Raw genomic sequence first — 15,354 nt, forward strand, 5'->3', positions numbered from 1 at the left:
AAATGAACTGGATTCTTTCGTATGGTTAATGATCCCTTCTCTCTTTTTGAGGAGGGTTGAGGTGCCAAAATAAGTTTGAGAACTGCAAACGTAGGTTGAAAAGGTGTCAGTACTGAGTTTACAACTTTTTCCACTTCCCACACATAAATAAAATAAATAAGTAAATAAATAAATATAAGAAGTGCTTCTTGGGATTACTAAAATTATTCTTTGGCATTTTGCCTTTTTTTTTTTAGGAGGAATAGTAAGAAAATGTCCACAAAGATCTGCAGCAGAGATCCGTTTAGCTAAGGCTCAGCTGCTGAGAGGCACTTTATCCCACGTGACATGTACTGTAACCACTTGGTCCTGATTTTAAATTCATATTATGATTAGTTTTAAGTTTTAACCTTTCCTTTCTTAGGTCAATGGCATTTCCTTGATTGGTGAGAGCCACAAAGAAGTAGTGAGAATCCTGAAGGAGCTTCCGCTCCACGTGTACGTGACATGCTGCAGGCCGGCCCCCGACCTTCAGCCTGAGGTGGATGCTGAGCAGAGAGAATCAGAGGCTTTGTCCACAACATCAAAATTGAAGGTACCTGCACTCATGATGCTGCAGTCCGTTTAATACTTAATACTACAAAAAACATCCAAGTAAAAGGGTACAAACTTGCAGTCTGCACTTACAGGACACTTTATTAGGTACACCTAGCTAGTACTGGGTTGGACCTCCTTTTGCCTGCAGAGCTGCTTTATTTCTTCATGGCACAGATTCAACAAGGTTCTGATGCTCTGTTTGAACAGCACATCGTGTTGACCCTGTCCACATACCTAAATGCATTGAGTTTCTGCCATGTGATTGGCTGGTTAGATATCTGTGTTAACACTCAGATAATCAGTTGTCCGGTGTATATTACTAAGAAAGTACTGTTGCAGACGATGCATATGCAGGCCTCCTTTTGAAAGCATTACCACATCATAGAATATGTTTTCCTGCCTGTGCATATAAAGCAATTTGAGAATGATGCTCTTTAAGTCTTCCTTCTCTGTTCTAACCCATCAACCATTATTAGCTTGCTGTCAATTGCTCTATCGGGTTTCCACACTGCCATCCATGATGGATTAAGACTTAGTGATAAGCAGGGAAGGCTGAGTGTTTATTAAGACCAATTCTAGCAATACCTCAGCAGTAGCCAGCAACATTTGCTAGAGATATGAGACATCAAAAGCAGCTTTCCTTTGGGTAAGGGGGTTTTCATCTCTCTCGCCTTATCTGTGATAATGTACTAAGGCCCGAGCATCCCAAAGATATTTCCCTTTCATCTGCTGCCAGAAACCTGAGCCAGAAACAGAACTAGAGGGGAGCAGCCTATGGGTTGAGAGTCAAAGCGACGAAGGCATGGGGTTACATAGTGATTTTGGGTTTTTCCTTTCTGTGCAGAATCAAATAGACCTCAGCGGTGTAGTGGTTGCTGAACACCCAGAGGTGAATACAATAGCGGCGACACAGGGCAACGTGAGCGAGGAGGCGATAGGATCCCCTTTGGCTATGTGGGAGTTGGAGATCCAGAATATCGAGCTCGAAAAAGGAGAAGGGGGATTGGGATTCAGCATTTTGGATTACCAGGTGGGATTATGTTCTAGGGTTTAATGGAAATGTAACAAATATCAATATTCAGGTAACAGATCCTTTTTTAACATGTTTAGATGATGAGTTTTTTTCTTTAGTTTTTTAAACGTGTCTACATTGTGCGTATTTCTGTATTATAGGATATTTAAACGTGGCCATATTCACAATATGGGCTACTTTTATTAGATGGAAAAAGCTCGGTGGTGTGTGTGTGTCTGAGTGTGTATTCATATCTTTGTGGAGGCCAAAAATTGGAAGTTTATTTGTGGGGACCAGGATTATGGTCGCCTCAAGTTTGAAGGCATTTTTGAGACTCAAAATGTGGTTTCAGTGACAATATGTTAGGTTTAGGCTAAGGGTTAGGCATTCATTTTTCATGGTTAGGGTTGGGGTAAGGGGCTAGAGAAAGCATTATGTCAATTAGATGTCCCCACAAGAAATGAATACCCCACGTGTGTGTGTGGGAGTGGTTAAGAAAATGACCTGAATTCGATGTGATCTCCATATGAGGCTGTGATAATTTACTCATTGACTTGTGCTGGCTTAACATCACCACAGGACCCACTGGACCCGGCCAAAACGGTGATTGTGATTCGCTCTCTGGTTCCCAATGGTGTCGCAGAGAAGGATGGCAGGCTGTTGCCAGGAGACCGACTCATGTACGTTAACAGCAGCAACCTGGAGAACGCCAGCCTGGAGGATGCCGTCCAGGCCCTTAAGGGGGCCAAGCTCGGCAAGGTCCAGATCGGAGTCGCCAAACCACTGCCTGTAAGAATTGTTATTAGAAAGCATTTGCTTTTCCCCCCTCTACTTTAAATCGCTTTGAAAATCAAAGTTCAAATGTGTTTTGCGTGATTGTAGTATTAAGTGTACGTGTACCTGTCAGAGTTACTGAGATTTACTCTGTGCTTTTGTGAATTTTCTGCAGTATTTGTCAGGGATCTGTCCCTCTACGTATGCAGGGTTTTAAATCCAGCAGTCCATATATCACACAAGTTAGTCTCCAGTCATGACAGCTCAGCTTACAAGGGCTTGAATTTTTCATGCAGGAAACAGTGTGGAGGTAGGCTGCATGGTTTAGCATTCCACCCACTATTCTTTCAGGGGAGGTGACCAGCCTAAAATGCCCTGGACCCTTTGTTTTATATTATTATGTTATCGAATTCTCCAGTAGCACATCCCCTCTTGTACATTTAAACATACAAGGGCACCTGTCAAGATATTAGGTCCGTCCAACGGCATATTCATTGCTCCAGGCAGCTGTGCTCCTTGTACAGGATGTTTCTCTCCCTGCAAAAACAGCTTGCATTCTTTCAGCTGTAGAGCCGCAGTTCTCTTGTATTGAATCTGTCGTTGGATTACTCAGCGAGACCTCTGGGCTGCCAGGGTTAGCTGGATTACAGAGCTGCTGGAAGCCTCTGTGGAGTTATCCTGCTCTGCTGCAGGACGTGGAATGGACTTCTGAGAAGTATTTTGTTGTGTTGCCTCTCAAAATTGAGTCTTACTAGTGTAATCCTGCAATATGCCATCTTGGTTTTCATACATTTCTAGGGTGCACGCTACTCACAGTAAATTGCAAAAGTTCTTTTGCTTTCCATAGAATGCATGTAAAAAACATGAAATTCAGAACGTCGAGATGATTGAACTCTATAGTTAAATAACAGCATCCTCAAAAATGTAACATCGCTTTCCATCATCATTCCATGTTAATTTATTTGCTCTAGGTTTTGGTTAATGTAGTGTAATTCCATAAAGCCGGGGACACTGAAAGAATTTCTCCACTTTCTTAGGGAATATGTGGATATTCCCACTCTCCACACCCATATGGTGAGCAGGAAATAACTTCATCACCCACCATCCAATCATTTGACTTCAACAGTATTTTGGTTGAAGAAGGAGAGGAAGAAGGACTGACTGAGGGCATCCTTTACCGAGCAGAGCCTGCATTGGTTAGTTAGCTTCTGGGAAAACTGAAAAAAATCAATCAATCAATCACAGCTCATGAAAAGGGAAACACAACTTATACTTTTGCTTCCTTCTCGTAATTTTGAAGCGTACCATGCTTGTAATCATGCAACAGTTAGCTTATATGAATGGTATTCTAATAAATACACGCAGTCGATTGAGGGTTTTATTGTTAAGGCTTCATTAGCTGTAGCTACATCAATTCTGATTGACTTGCATTACATTCCTACAATAGCATGATTAGTGATTCTTCCTAAGTGTCCCAGCTATTTGTATTTTGATCCATTACGGCAGATTGATACCAGTGATGCAGACCTGCCTGATGAAAAGATGTTAGGTCATTCTTACTCCGGGATCGAGGACGACACTTTCCAAGCTTCCATGATCGCTCTCCATGGTAGCACCTGTAGCACAGACCTGGATTACCTACACTCATCCACACCTAAGGTAAGGACCTTTATTTATAAAATGTAACTGAAATGAGAAGCACAGCTTGATATTGTTTTCCTCATTTCATTAAATGTTACCGCACCATCTCGTGCCCTTTGTCACAATGAGCTTTACAGCATGTAGTCATTATTCTTTGGGGTTTTTTGCTATGGAGGGCCAAAATGTCATGAGACATGTTTTCTGTTCTTTGTTAGGGCAGTGTTATATCCACAGCCCCAAGAACTGAAACTCTCCAAATGGATATTAAATTATAAGGAAAATAACCCCGCAAAAAAAGAGTAAGGAGCAGACAAACTATTTTCCTAAGGGTATCTGTGTGTTTCCAGTTTTCCCAAAGGCCACAGCCGACCTTATTTGTAGGTAATTTATCGTATAATAGGGCGGCCCAGAGGGACGAACGTGGGGCAGGACGACTCGTGGCAATTTATAGTACTGGGGGATTTCACAAAATACATTTCAGCTGTTTGTACCAAGCCCGACAGCTCAGCCTCAGCGTGATCATGTGCTCCAGAGGAAAGCAACAAGTCTCTTGATAAATTTACATCAGTGACCGTAAGAAATGCACCAGCTTTTCCGGACTGTGAGGCTGGATGTTTTTTTTAACCTTTCACTCCGTGCCTGTTTCCTGAACAACAATGTAACTGAACACCACATTGTAACTCGCCTCAAGAATGTCTCTGCCTTTAAGTTAGTGAGTTCTCTGTTTACCTGACTATCAGCTTGTTCGTTTGGATGGGGAATGATTTGTAACTTTAATTAGAAAATTGGGACATTCTGCATTCATTTTCTTCAGCATATATCTTATCTCTTTGGCACGTGTTGGTTACAAGTAACGCGTTACTGTAATCTGATTACTTTTTTCAAGTAACGAGTAAAGTAAGGGATTACTATTGCAAAAATGGTAATTAGATTACAGTTACTTTCCCGTAGGAACGCTGCGTTACTGCGTTACTAAAACCGTGATTTTTTGCGAGAATGTCTCACGACAGTGACGTAAGCGAGTGCGCCGTTAGTGACAACAGCTGTGTGCAGATCAACAGTGGATCACATATCGATTGTGGGAGAGAGTATGAGCGTGCAGCGTTTAAAGTGTGGAAGTACTGACCTTACTTTGAGTTTGATTCCATAAAAAGTGACAAAAACATTAGCGTCCGTTGTGCGTGGGAAGAAAACTTCTTTTTACAGCGAAAAAACCCCCTAAACTTCCAAACAAGCACCGAGTGCGCAACGATGTAATGGGAAACTCACAGAGAAACTCGCAGATTCTTCAACTGACCGCGGCACACCTGCACCAGTGTAAACCTCCGCCTACCGCAGTCCTGCTTTACAGGTGAAAATAGAGCAACAGGACCGCTGAGTCTTTGACTTTATTTTCTGCTGTGTTTTACTTGCATCTATTTGAAAGAGTGAGTGTAAACACAAAAAATATTTTATTTTATGTGCTGGAATGTGCAGAAAATAGGTTTAAATGTTAAACTAATTTATTCAAGTCAGAGAATTTTGCATATAATTAAATTTTTGCTTGATGCATAAAGTTAAAAGATTAAAACTAATAAAACAAGTTTTAAAAAGAGACTTTTCCATTTGATTACATTTTGTATGATGGATTATGTAGAAAAAGTAGAATTGGGCTGAAAGATCTATCGCTTTATCACCTCTTCAGGTTGTAAATCGTGTTTTTAAAAAGTAACTAAGTAATTAATTACTTTTGAAAATAAGTAATCAGTAAAGTAATGGGATTACTTTTTTGGGGAAGTGATCAGTAATTAGTTACTGATTACTTTTTTCAAGTAACTTGACCAACACTGTTAACGACATCAGGTGAACTAGAGGGGCAACGATGAGACAACCTCCACAACAGGAATGCTTTTGCATTTGATTAGGGTCAGTGTCACAAGAGCTAGCATGAGGCAATACCTGGACCCTACAGAGGTTGCACAGGTAGTTCAACTCATCCAGGGTGGCACATCAATATGTGCCACTGTCTCCCAGCACAGAGCATGGAGTAGATTTCAGGAGACAGGTAGTTTCTCTAGGAGAGAATTGATACCATTGATTGCTCCCCATGCTTGCCCGACCTAAATCAAAAGAACACCTCTGGGACATTATGTTTCTGCCCATCCAGCAGAAACATAATGGTTGCAGGTTGCATCTCAGGAGCTTGTCCAGGAGCTCAGTGATGCCCTGGTCCAGACCTGGAACCATCCATCGTCTCATTTGGAGCCATACAAGCACATGAGGGTCATACAAACGTCTGAGTACCATTTGGAGTTGGAGTGCAATGAAATTTCAGCCAAATGGACTCGCCTGCCGCATCATTATTTGACGTTGATTTTCAGAGTCTCTTTGATTTCTTCCCTCTGTAGTTGATCATTTTCATTTCCATCAAACGAGGTGGAATCCTTTCATCCCTAACACATTATCCAGTCCAAATCAGTGTAGCTATCCAGCAGGTTTCCCCACATAGATCTCATGTGTTTTCAAAGTGTTCCTGTGCATTTTTTGAGCAGTATATTTATAAATTTGAAACAGTTTGGTCCTGTCTATTCTGACTGAGGTGTGTATATAGTGATTCTTACTGAACTATTAGTTTGTAGTACTGCTTTGCATGCCAAAAAATTACTTATTTAATATTTTGTACATCCATGAGGGGGTTCTGACCTCAAGCTTTGAAACAACTGGTGTAATAAATGACCCCTAATAATAACAACAGTTTAATCCCTAACTTTGGAAGCTGCCTTTAGTAAAACCATCTCACTTTCCTCCATTTGTCAAAGCCCAGTTCAGTGCTGTCTTATTTCAAATTACACTTCATATTTCCTGTTTTAAGTACATATCTATATACTGAGACTCTCATGTTTTATATATTTGCACATTTGCATTTTTTTTAACTTCTGTTCAGACTCCCAGAAGGATTTTTTGCTGAGAACCATTACTATTCAGCCTGGTTCTAATAAAGTCTTAAACGCTGTTATAATAAAACTGCATAATGCACTCGGCTCTCAAGATCTTCAGTAATTTATGCCACTTTCTACTGGCCTCCGATGGCTTTTCTGTGGCTCATTACAAGGAGGGCACGGCAGCGATGGAGGGAGATGAATTGTCCCTGTTGGGCAGTTGTCTAACTAACAGAGTGGGAATGTTCACTCAATCTGCTCTACTTTGTTTTACTCCAGCTTACAGCCCGACTGAACTTGCTGGAGGAGCATCCCTGCTTTGCAGACAATAGTCAAGTCTTCTCTCCGGAGGAGTCGGCCTCTTACGCTCCTCCGAGTCTGACCAGCCACATCCCGGCTTTTAATGCTATTCTGAGCAGCTCCGACCAGTACCTGGGACAGCTCCCGAGCAAAGAAGACCCAGAGGACGGCACAAATTCATACAGCCCGTTTGCTGAAATTGGGAGCAGATCGAATGTGCTGGAGGAACCTGTGGAGAGCCTTAACTATCAGAAGGAGCCTGCTATCTCTTTCGGAGAGATTGTAGACATAAGAGTTTTGATGAAGGTAAGAATTTAACAAGTCTAAATTTTTGCTCGCGATAAGATCAGGAGATAAGATTAAAATGGATATTCTATGCTGTGCACATGTGACAAGGTGCGTTATAACAGCGAGGAAATAATCCTCCATCATTTCTTTTTTAAAGTCTCTCCACTCAGAGGCTGCCTTCAAACGCGAGATAAAAAAGGTTCTAAGCTGATTTGTTTAAAATGATTTTCACAGTCAAATCGCTGCCTTTTTCTCCAGAGACCCTGCTTTGTTTTGGAATCCGGCCTTATTAATATATTTATTTACTGTCATGACTAAGTGTGCTGAATTATCACCTTAAAGGACGAGGAGGCTGGTGCGAAAGAATCTGCAGAAGACGGAGACAAAGCAACGTTGACCTCAGGGAGCAATTTTGAAAGGACTATCACAGTCGTCAAGGGCAACTCCAGCCTGGGTTTGTGCTCATTTCTTTACAATCGTTAATTTGTTCTTTTTATTTGTTTTCTTCTCATTTTCCACAGAAGTGTTAATGAGGTTTCAGGATTGAAAGGTGCATTTGGCCTTTACTTTTATCTCCTGTTTTCTAAATCCAGTTTTATGGAAAAATGATAGAAGCAATTTTTGACTGTTTTCCACTCAGAAAGTCTAATCCCATCGCCATACTCATTATTTGCATTTCAAAACCTGCCCAAGGGGCTGCTACTGGCTCCATGAATATTAAGTATGAACTTCTAAAACAAATAGGTGTTATGAAGTTACAGTTTAAAATCTTCAATTCCTCAATGAAAATCGTCTCTTATTTTGCTCGTTTGTGCTCTTTCAAGGTTTTTATTGGGTGGAGAATATTCGGCATATTTTGCTCTCAATTTGCAGCTTACTTAGACCGAATTCATTCTTAAATAGAGCACACTAATCGTGTTTTTAAACAGTTTGTAAATGAACTCTCACACATCAAGCTGTTGCAAAAGGGAGTTTAAAATGTAGTCGAAGGCTTTAGCCGGAGTGTCTCCCATCTGGATAAAAAGAATGATGGACAGTATGTGCAGATGAAGACGAGCCTCCAGAGATATTATGTCACACTCCATTGAGACAGATGTGAAAATTAAATTTATCAACATGTTGACAGTTTCTAGAATGAATGGATTTTCTTGTAGAAGAGAATCAAAAATATAGTCTAACTGTGTTCCTGAGGTAACTAAATGTTGGGATATTTTCTCTCACTGATGTTTTACAGAGCCAAGAGTAGGCACAGTATAAAAACACAAAGTGTAAAAATGGCTCAGAGTGTGCCAAGAAAATATCCCCACACCATTAAACCACAAAAAAGGCCGATACAAGGCAACATGCATCCATGCTTTCGTGTTCTTTATACTAAACTGTGACCCTACCATCCGAATGAGACTCCTTGGTGAGCTGGCGTGAACTGTAGCCTCCGTTTCCTTTTGTTAGCTAACAGGAGTGGCAGCTAATGGTGTGGTCTTCTGCCTCAAGGTCCGATGTGCTGTTGGTCTTGGTTATGATGAGTGGTAGTTTGAGTTACTGTTGCCTTTAGCTCAAAGCCATCTGGCCATTCTCCTCTGACCTCTGACATCAACAAGGCGTTTTCTTTGGATATTTTCCCTTGTTAAAGCTAGTTGTGTGGGAAAATCCCAGCAGATCAACAGTTTCTGAAATACTCAAGTCACTTAAATCACTTAAATCAAACAGTTGCTCATCTTCTTCAAAGGGATGACAGTGAGCGCCTTGAAAGACGGTTTGGGGATGTTGATCCGCAGCATAATCCACGGAGGATCCATTAGCCGGGATGGACGTCTCGGGGTTGGCGATCTCATCCTGGCTATCAACGGAGAGCCCACTGCCAACCTGACCAACGCCCAGGCCCGCGCCATGCTCAGGAGGCACTCTCTCATTGGGCCAGATATGGGGTAAAGGCTATAATCTATATACACGTTTATGCGAAACAATAGCATGCATTATGATTTCAATGAGACCATTATTGTGGCCAAAAATAACAGATTGCGGTTTGCAGTAATTCATTTGACTTAAATGTGAAGCTTATGCCTGTATCATTTTAAATTCAAGCGGTTAGTTTTCATTTAGCCCATATGCACATAATTAGTAATGTCTGGCATTACCGAGTGCATGAAATGATTATTAGCTCCTCTCAGCTATTTCTATGTAAGCCGCGTGGTAGAGTCCGTTTAAATGAGCCTATAAATGCAGAATACAGCAGGCTCAGTAGTTACTGACAGATTATTTTTTTAAAGAAATGAGCACTACTAAAGTTACACTGTTGGCCTGAAACCCTGCCCTGTGAAGGACTTGCCTGACAGGTAAATCGAATGTTGTATTTGACAAGTTCTGCTTGCTGAACTAAACTTGGCAGTTTGTTAGCTTCGGTGCATAAAAAAGCCAACTCTTCACATTCTAGATCTGCTTGTGCACCCGAGGACGATCTGTGCCCATTTTATGTGTGAGTATGACTAACTTCCATGCTGGTGGTCTTTCTGCAACAACAACAACAACAACAAACTCTCTTTCTTTCCATCTGCTGCCGACCTTCATGACAGTCTATTAGAGTTTTATCCAGACAGTTACTTACAGCAGAGTGCCAAAGCAACAGCGAAATATGACTATAGCTGCTAAAGATGCTGTTTTTAATGTCTGTCAGATACACCGAGTAGCATTTAAATAATAATACTGTGAAGCTGCGCACCAGCTTTAACAAATGTTTGAATTTTTATTCCTGTGACAACAGATCTGGATAAATCTTGATTGACTACCACTTTTTTTTTAGCACCTAACCTGCTGTACGTCTTCTTCTTGCTTCCATTGTGACTAACATGTTTAAACACCATAACGCACTGTTTTTCCTGTTTTTCCCTCCACTCATCATTCCTTTATAAGCTCTGCCACGTCTCTCACCGCCTGTTGTGATGTTCTTAATGAACTGACTCATCCGTTTCATTATTTCATTCATTTTCCTCTGTCTGCATGCCATGTATTTTTTTTAAAAAAACACACACAAATCAAAATCAACCCATCTGCTGAAGATCTGTTAGCTTCACTCAGATGTGCTAATGCGCCCCCGAGAATCAGCCTCACTCTGAATTGTTGTGAAACATCAGTTTGTCAGCTTTCTTTTGTTTCATTTCCTAAAGGGAGTTTGTTTGTGTTAATAATAGAGCCATCAAATTTGTTCCACGTCGGTCACGCAGTAGGTGATGCAGGACTTCGAAAGCGTCTCAACCTCGTCACAGGGAAGTTTTTTGCAAATAGACTGAGGTCAGTTTTGCTGCAGTCTCGTTCGTGAAGTAAAATCTGATGCAGGGACAACGGCTTCTAAATGTAAATGAGCAGGTTTAAAAGTAGCTGTTTTGTTTAATGAAAAGGTGGCGGCGGGGGGTAGCTGTAAGGATTTGGTTCCAGTTTGCACTTGACTGCGTGTTCTCCTCTATTTTTGTTAAATTACTTTGTGCTTTTGCAATGAATGGGGGCATAATTGCCAATAACGGTGAGTAATAGGGTTTATAAATATGGAGGCCAGGTTGTTGTGTAGTTTGTGAATATCCACTCATTCATGTGTGTGTGTGCTTATGTTTATGTGTGTGGTGGGGGGGGGGTTCAGCATTACGTATGTCCCAGCTGAGTATCTGGAGGAGTACAAGGCCAGCCTGGAGCAGCCTAAAGACGACGTCTTCACTGACGCAGCTCCAGTGGCAGCTCCAGCGCTGAAGTACGTCCCCCTGCCACAGTGATACTTGTTATGCAATTTGCAGGCAAACCTAAAGGTGAACAGACAAATGTTTATATGCGGAGCCTCTTTTCTATTTTTAGAGAAATTCCCAACCTCCCCGAGCGCGAAGACGGAGAAGGAGAAGAAAGCGCATCTTATAACATCTGGAACCAACCGAGGAAGTGTGTGAACACAGACACATACACATGTGTACCTGACCTTTTGATTCAATTTTGTACACGTATCAAATGTCACAAGGTTTAAAGTGAAAACTCTTGCAATCCCTTATTGGTACCTTCCTCAGAGTGGAGCTTTTCCGAGAGCCGGGCAAGTCCCTGGGGATCAGTATCGTCGGTGGCCGAGGGATGGGCAGCCGGCTGAGCTCTGGAGAGGTGATGCGGGGCATTTTTATCAAGCACATCCTGGAGGACAGTCCTGCTGGACAGAACGGGACTCTGAAGACTGGGGATCGAATTGTAGAGGTAAAGGGACTTTTTGTGTCACAGAACAATCGATGTAATTTATTCGTTTGGACTAAAGTGCTCAAATGTTTGAAATAAATGGCTAGAAATTTTTTTTTTTATGCTTCCTTCAGGTGGACGGAGTAAACCTAAGAGATGCTAGTCATGAGGAGGCAGTGGAGGCCATACGGAGGGCAGGGAACCCTGTCTCCTTCCTGGTCCAGAGTATTATCCAGAGGCCCAGGGTAAGTCTGTATATTAGCGTCTGCTTCCCAGTAACTACCTCGTAATGTAAAGGTCACAATATCCTCACTCTGCAGCTTCTTTTTTGTTACCTCGTGTAAAACTTTTGTGTTTCAGCACAGGCCGTTTAGGGCACTTTCAAAAAGCTAACAGGTACCGTATACGACCCCTTTATTGTCCTGGGTTGTCTGTACGTTGAAAGTAAATGTGAACTCTTTTATGGAGCGACAGCAAACCCTGCCTGGCATATTAAATGTATTAGCGTGTTTTAACCTTTAAGAGCAGCGCTGAAACAGTGTATCAACAACACCGTTTGTTGCTTGAAAGTGCCCTCAGGCCTTTAAAGCATGACTAAATCGTTTCCTGCTGAGGCTGCTACTGGCGTGGCTCCAGTGTCAGATCTCCCTGCTTTCATCACCTTTCACACATTAGGAGATAGTCCCTCATGCTTTCCTAAACATTCTGGTTACTCATTAAGCATACAACAAACCATAATCTTATGTAAAACAGGGGAAGGACACGAGGAGGTCAAGAATGATATTAAAGCTGCTATGATCAGTGTTTTTGGAACAATGGCATAAGGGCCATTGACCGAACCTGACTTTGCAGTTCCCCTGAGCTCTGCGTGGATTTGTAGCATCATTTGATTTATTCTTTTGGTTTTCCAAACAGTAACTGTAGTATTTTGGGTAAGAGGTTCTCGGCCTTGTTGTCTTATTATTTTTGATATGTTTTTTAGCAGTTAGCTCGACAGTACTAAAGTTATTATCTAAAAAGTTAACACTGTTTAGAATAAACCTTTTAGCTTTTAGTTGCTAAAAGCTAGCTAACTGTCATGGTTGTTAGCTAAAGAAATACTGAAATACAGTGTGCACTTGATACTAGCATGAGCTAGGCTAACAAAAACATTAGCAGGCTAATTCAGTAGCCTGCTAATATTTAATTGTTTAATGTTTAATTAGTGGCTGATTGTAACTTCAAAACAATACAATAAAAAAGAGACACGTAATTAGTTACCTTTTAACTATATGTCTTATTTGGTCAAAGTTACAGTACTGTGCAAAAGTCTTGAGCTTTTTTTATTAAAGACTTAAAAAACTGACCTTCAGAATCTTCAGACTTTTTTTACGTGTTAAGCGACTTAACTTTGACCTATGAATTATTCAAATTAAAGACAAAGTAAGTAAAGGAAAGAACTGATGTTGTATCTACACGTGACAGACAACCTAGCAAATACAAATATAAATTCTTTATACTTTACACACGTTGTTACAAGCAGTCTGTCACAAAAACATACATTTTTAACAAAAAATGCTAAAAGCGTCTTTTGATACCCAACGAGATATTAACTGAAAGCTTGGCATATCTCAGCGTGTTGTGCAGTTTGTCCATTTTTTAGGAAACTTGAAAAGTGAAGAACTAAAGAAATACAAGGACAAAGCTACCTGTGTCTGAAAGTGTCTGAAAGTCAGCTTTTAAGAAGTAGGAAAAAATTAGGAAAAAACCTGAGAGATGCATCTGACCATTCACTTGATCCATCTACTGTTCACTGATGCCTCATCAGAAATGGTGTCAGTAGACGGGTGGCTGTCAATAATTCAAGGGAAACTGGGAGAAAAGGCTGAGTGTAATGCCAAATTACACAATCAGTGGCAACAGCGCAAATTTGAAGTTCTCAGTACAAATCATCTTAAATAAATAAATGGAGGAGGTCAAGAGAGAAGGACAACAGTATCTACAGGCATCTGTAAAACACACAGTGGAGACTCTGTCATGGCTTCGGGATAAATTTCAGTCAGTGGTGTGGGGATCTTGACAAAACTGATGGAATTATGACCGCAGAAAAGTACCATCAGATTTTGATCCACCATGCAATGCCATCTGGAAAGCATCTGCCTGAGAACAGCTTCATTTTTCAACAAGACAATGATTCTGGACACACTGCCAACGCAGTAAAAGCATACCTGGATTTAGAAACACACAATGAAACTCTATCAGTCATGAATTGGCCTCCCCAGAGATCAGACCTCAACATTATTGAAGCAGTGTGGGATCATCTTGAAAGAGAACAGAACAAACAGGCCGAAACATCCAAAGAAGAGCTTTGAATGTAATTCCTGATGATTACTTCAGGAAATGATTCACTCTGTTTACTCATTTTCTATTTTTGCTAGCAAAATGTAGGAAACATTTACACAGTACTGTATACCAAACTAGTTCTTTAAAGTACTCAGAACAGTTTTAAGTAGTTACTACAATATGAGCTGCCTCAACCTACATCTCTGTTCCTCTACATGGCGTTCTCAGCCTGAGTCAGTTTATTGCCCAGGTTCATCGCCCGCAGTAAAGAAACTCACCACCGCTTTCACACACATGCCACCTCGCACATGTCAGGTAATCTGTCTTTCTCTTTTTGTCTCCCTCATTTTTATTGCTTAAGCTATCCATCACACTTTATCTTAGTTGCATTATCTGCACTCCCTACTCTTTCCCTTTGTCTCTCAGACTGGTGGCTGAGTCTTTCTTTTTATGTCCTTCTTTGACTTTGAAATAAACACGATGTGCGCATTAATGGAAATAAAGCAGAATTCTAAATTCCCTCCAGGAGAAAAAGAACTGAATCATTTGTTTAATGTCAGCGACCCCAAATGCTGCTTTTAACCAAGCGCTAAAATCAATGTGGCCACTATTTTAGACACATCTGTGCTGAAGGTGAGCTTTGGTGACATTTATTGCACATGCACACTAGATTCTAACCACAGGGCTTATTAAAATTTAATTGATACCTCATATAAAGATGGTCATTATCAACTCTACAATATCAGGGTTGCCAGCTTTTTGTGGGAATAGCACAGCTGGCACTTTTTATCTTTATATCAGCCGAAAAATCTTTTGTGCTGTATTGTAGGGCATACTGATAGACGAACGTCAGCCACCGCCTTTTTAGTTTTGTCTTGTTTTGAGCTCTCGAGTTAAGGATTTTGGTCCTCTTTGGCCATTTCTTTTATAAAATCGGGGTGATATGCATTTAAGAACTGAGGATATATTACCACACCCATATATCTGTGTATTTTACTCTAAATGGGCCAACATTGTGTTGTATTACGCTAGCAATTAAGTATAAACCCATCACTAAAATAGGTACTGCACTATTAAATCCAATGCACAGGGAGGTCATTTCATCATAGACTTCTAAACAACTGGACTGCTTTCGATAGCCAGAGATGTCGCCCCCTGTTGGCCATTAAAAAGAATACATTAGGCTGCCTCCATTTTTGTATACAGTCTATGCTAAAAACATATAAAACCTAGACGGAAAAAAAAGTCTGCACGTAAAAAGCCGAGGGCATATTGAAGGCATAAAAACATTTTCGTTTTAGTTTTTCATCCAGTTGCTTTTTCGTT

At 40.9% G+C, this 15,354-nt stretch overlaps 1 protein-coding gene across 10 annotated transcripts in view; it reads left to right on the forward strand.

The window, feature by feature from the left end:
* Nucleotides 1-15,354, forward strand: part of mpdz (multiple PDZ domain crumbs cell polarity complex component) — a 49,438-nt gene that overhangs the window by 17,494 nt on the left and 16,590 nt on the right. For 5 of the 10 annotated variants that reach the window (XM_086282993.1, XM_086282952.1, XM_086282970.1 and 2 more), the window contains exons 15-27: nt 404-574; nt 1,421-1,606; nt 2,168-2,377; nt 3,400-3,558; nt 3,869-4,021; nt 7,201-7,527; nt 7,852-7,963; nt 9,236-9,434; nt 9,941-9,982; nt 11,138-11,245; nt 11,347-11,427; nt 11,550-11,727; nt 11,841-11,951. In XM_086282993.1, the coding sequence (XP_086139119.1) occupies nt 404-574; nt 1,421-1,606; nt 2,168-2,377; nt 3,400-3,558; nt 3,869-4,021; nt 7,201-7,527; nt 7,852-7,963; nt 9,236-9,434; nt 9,941-9,982; nt 11,138-11,245; nt 11,347-11,427; nt 11,550-11,727; nt 11,841-11,951 (2,037 nt within the window). Of the gene's footprint in view, nt 1-403; nt 575-1,420; nt 1,607-2,167; nt 2,378-3,399; nt 3,559-3,868; nt 4,022-7,200; nt 7,528-7,851; nt 7,964-9,235; nt 9,435-9,940; nt 9,983-11,137; nt 11,246-11,346; nt 11,428-11,549; nt 11,728-11,840; nt 11,952-14,256; nt 14,344-15,354 lie in introns of all 10 variants that reach the window. The other 5 variants (XM_086282924.1, XM_086282934.1, XM_086282943.1 and 2 more) reach the window with 3 other exon arrangements.

Source organism: Aulonocara sp. 'chitande type north' Nkhata Bay, linkage group LG3 (genome assembly GCF_057382095.1).
Source record: "Aulonocara sp. 'chitande type north' Nkhata Bay isolate Kocher_YH1m ecotype deep benthic linkage group LG3, A_spYH_male_GT1.1, whole genome shotgun sequence".
NCBI lineage: Eukaryota > Metazoa > Chordata > Actinopteri > Cichliformes > Cichlidae > Aulonocara > Aulonocara sp. 'chitande type north' Nkhata Bay.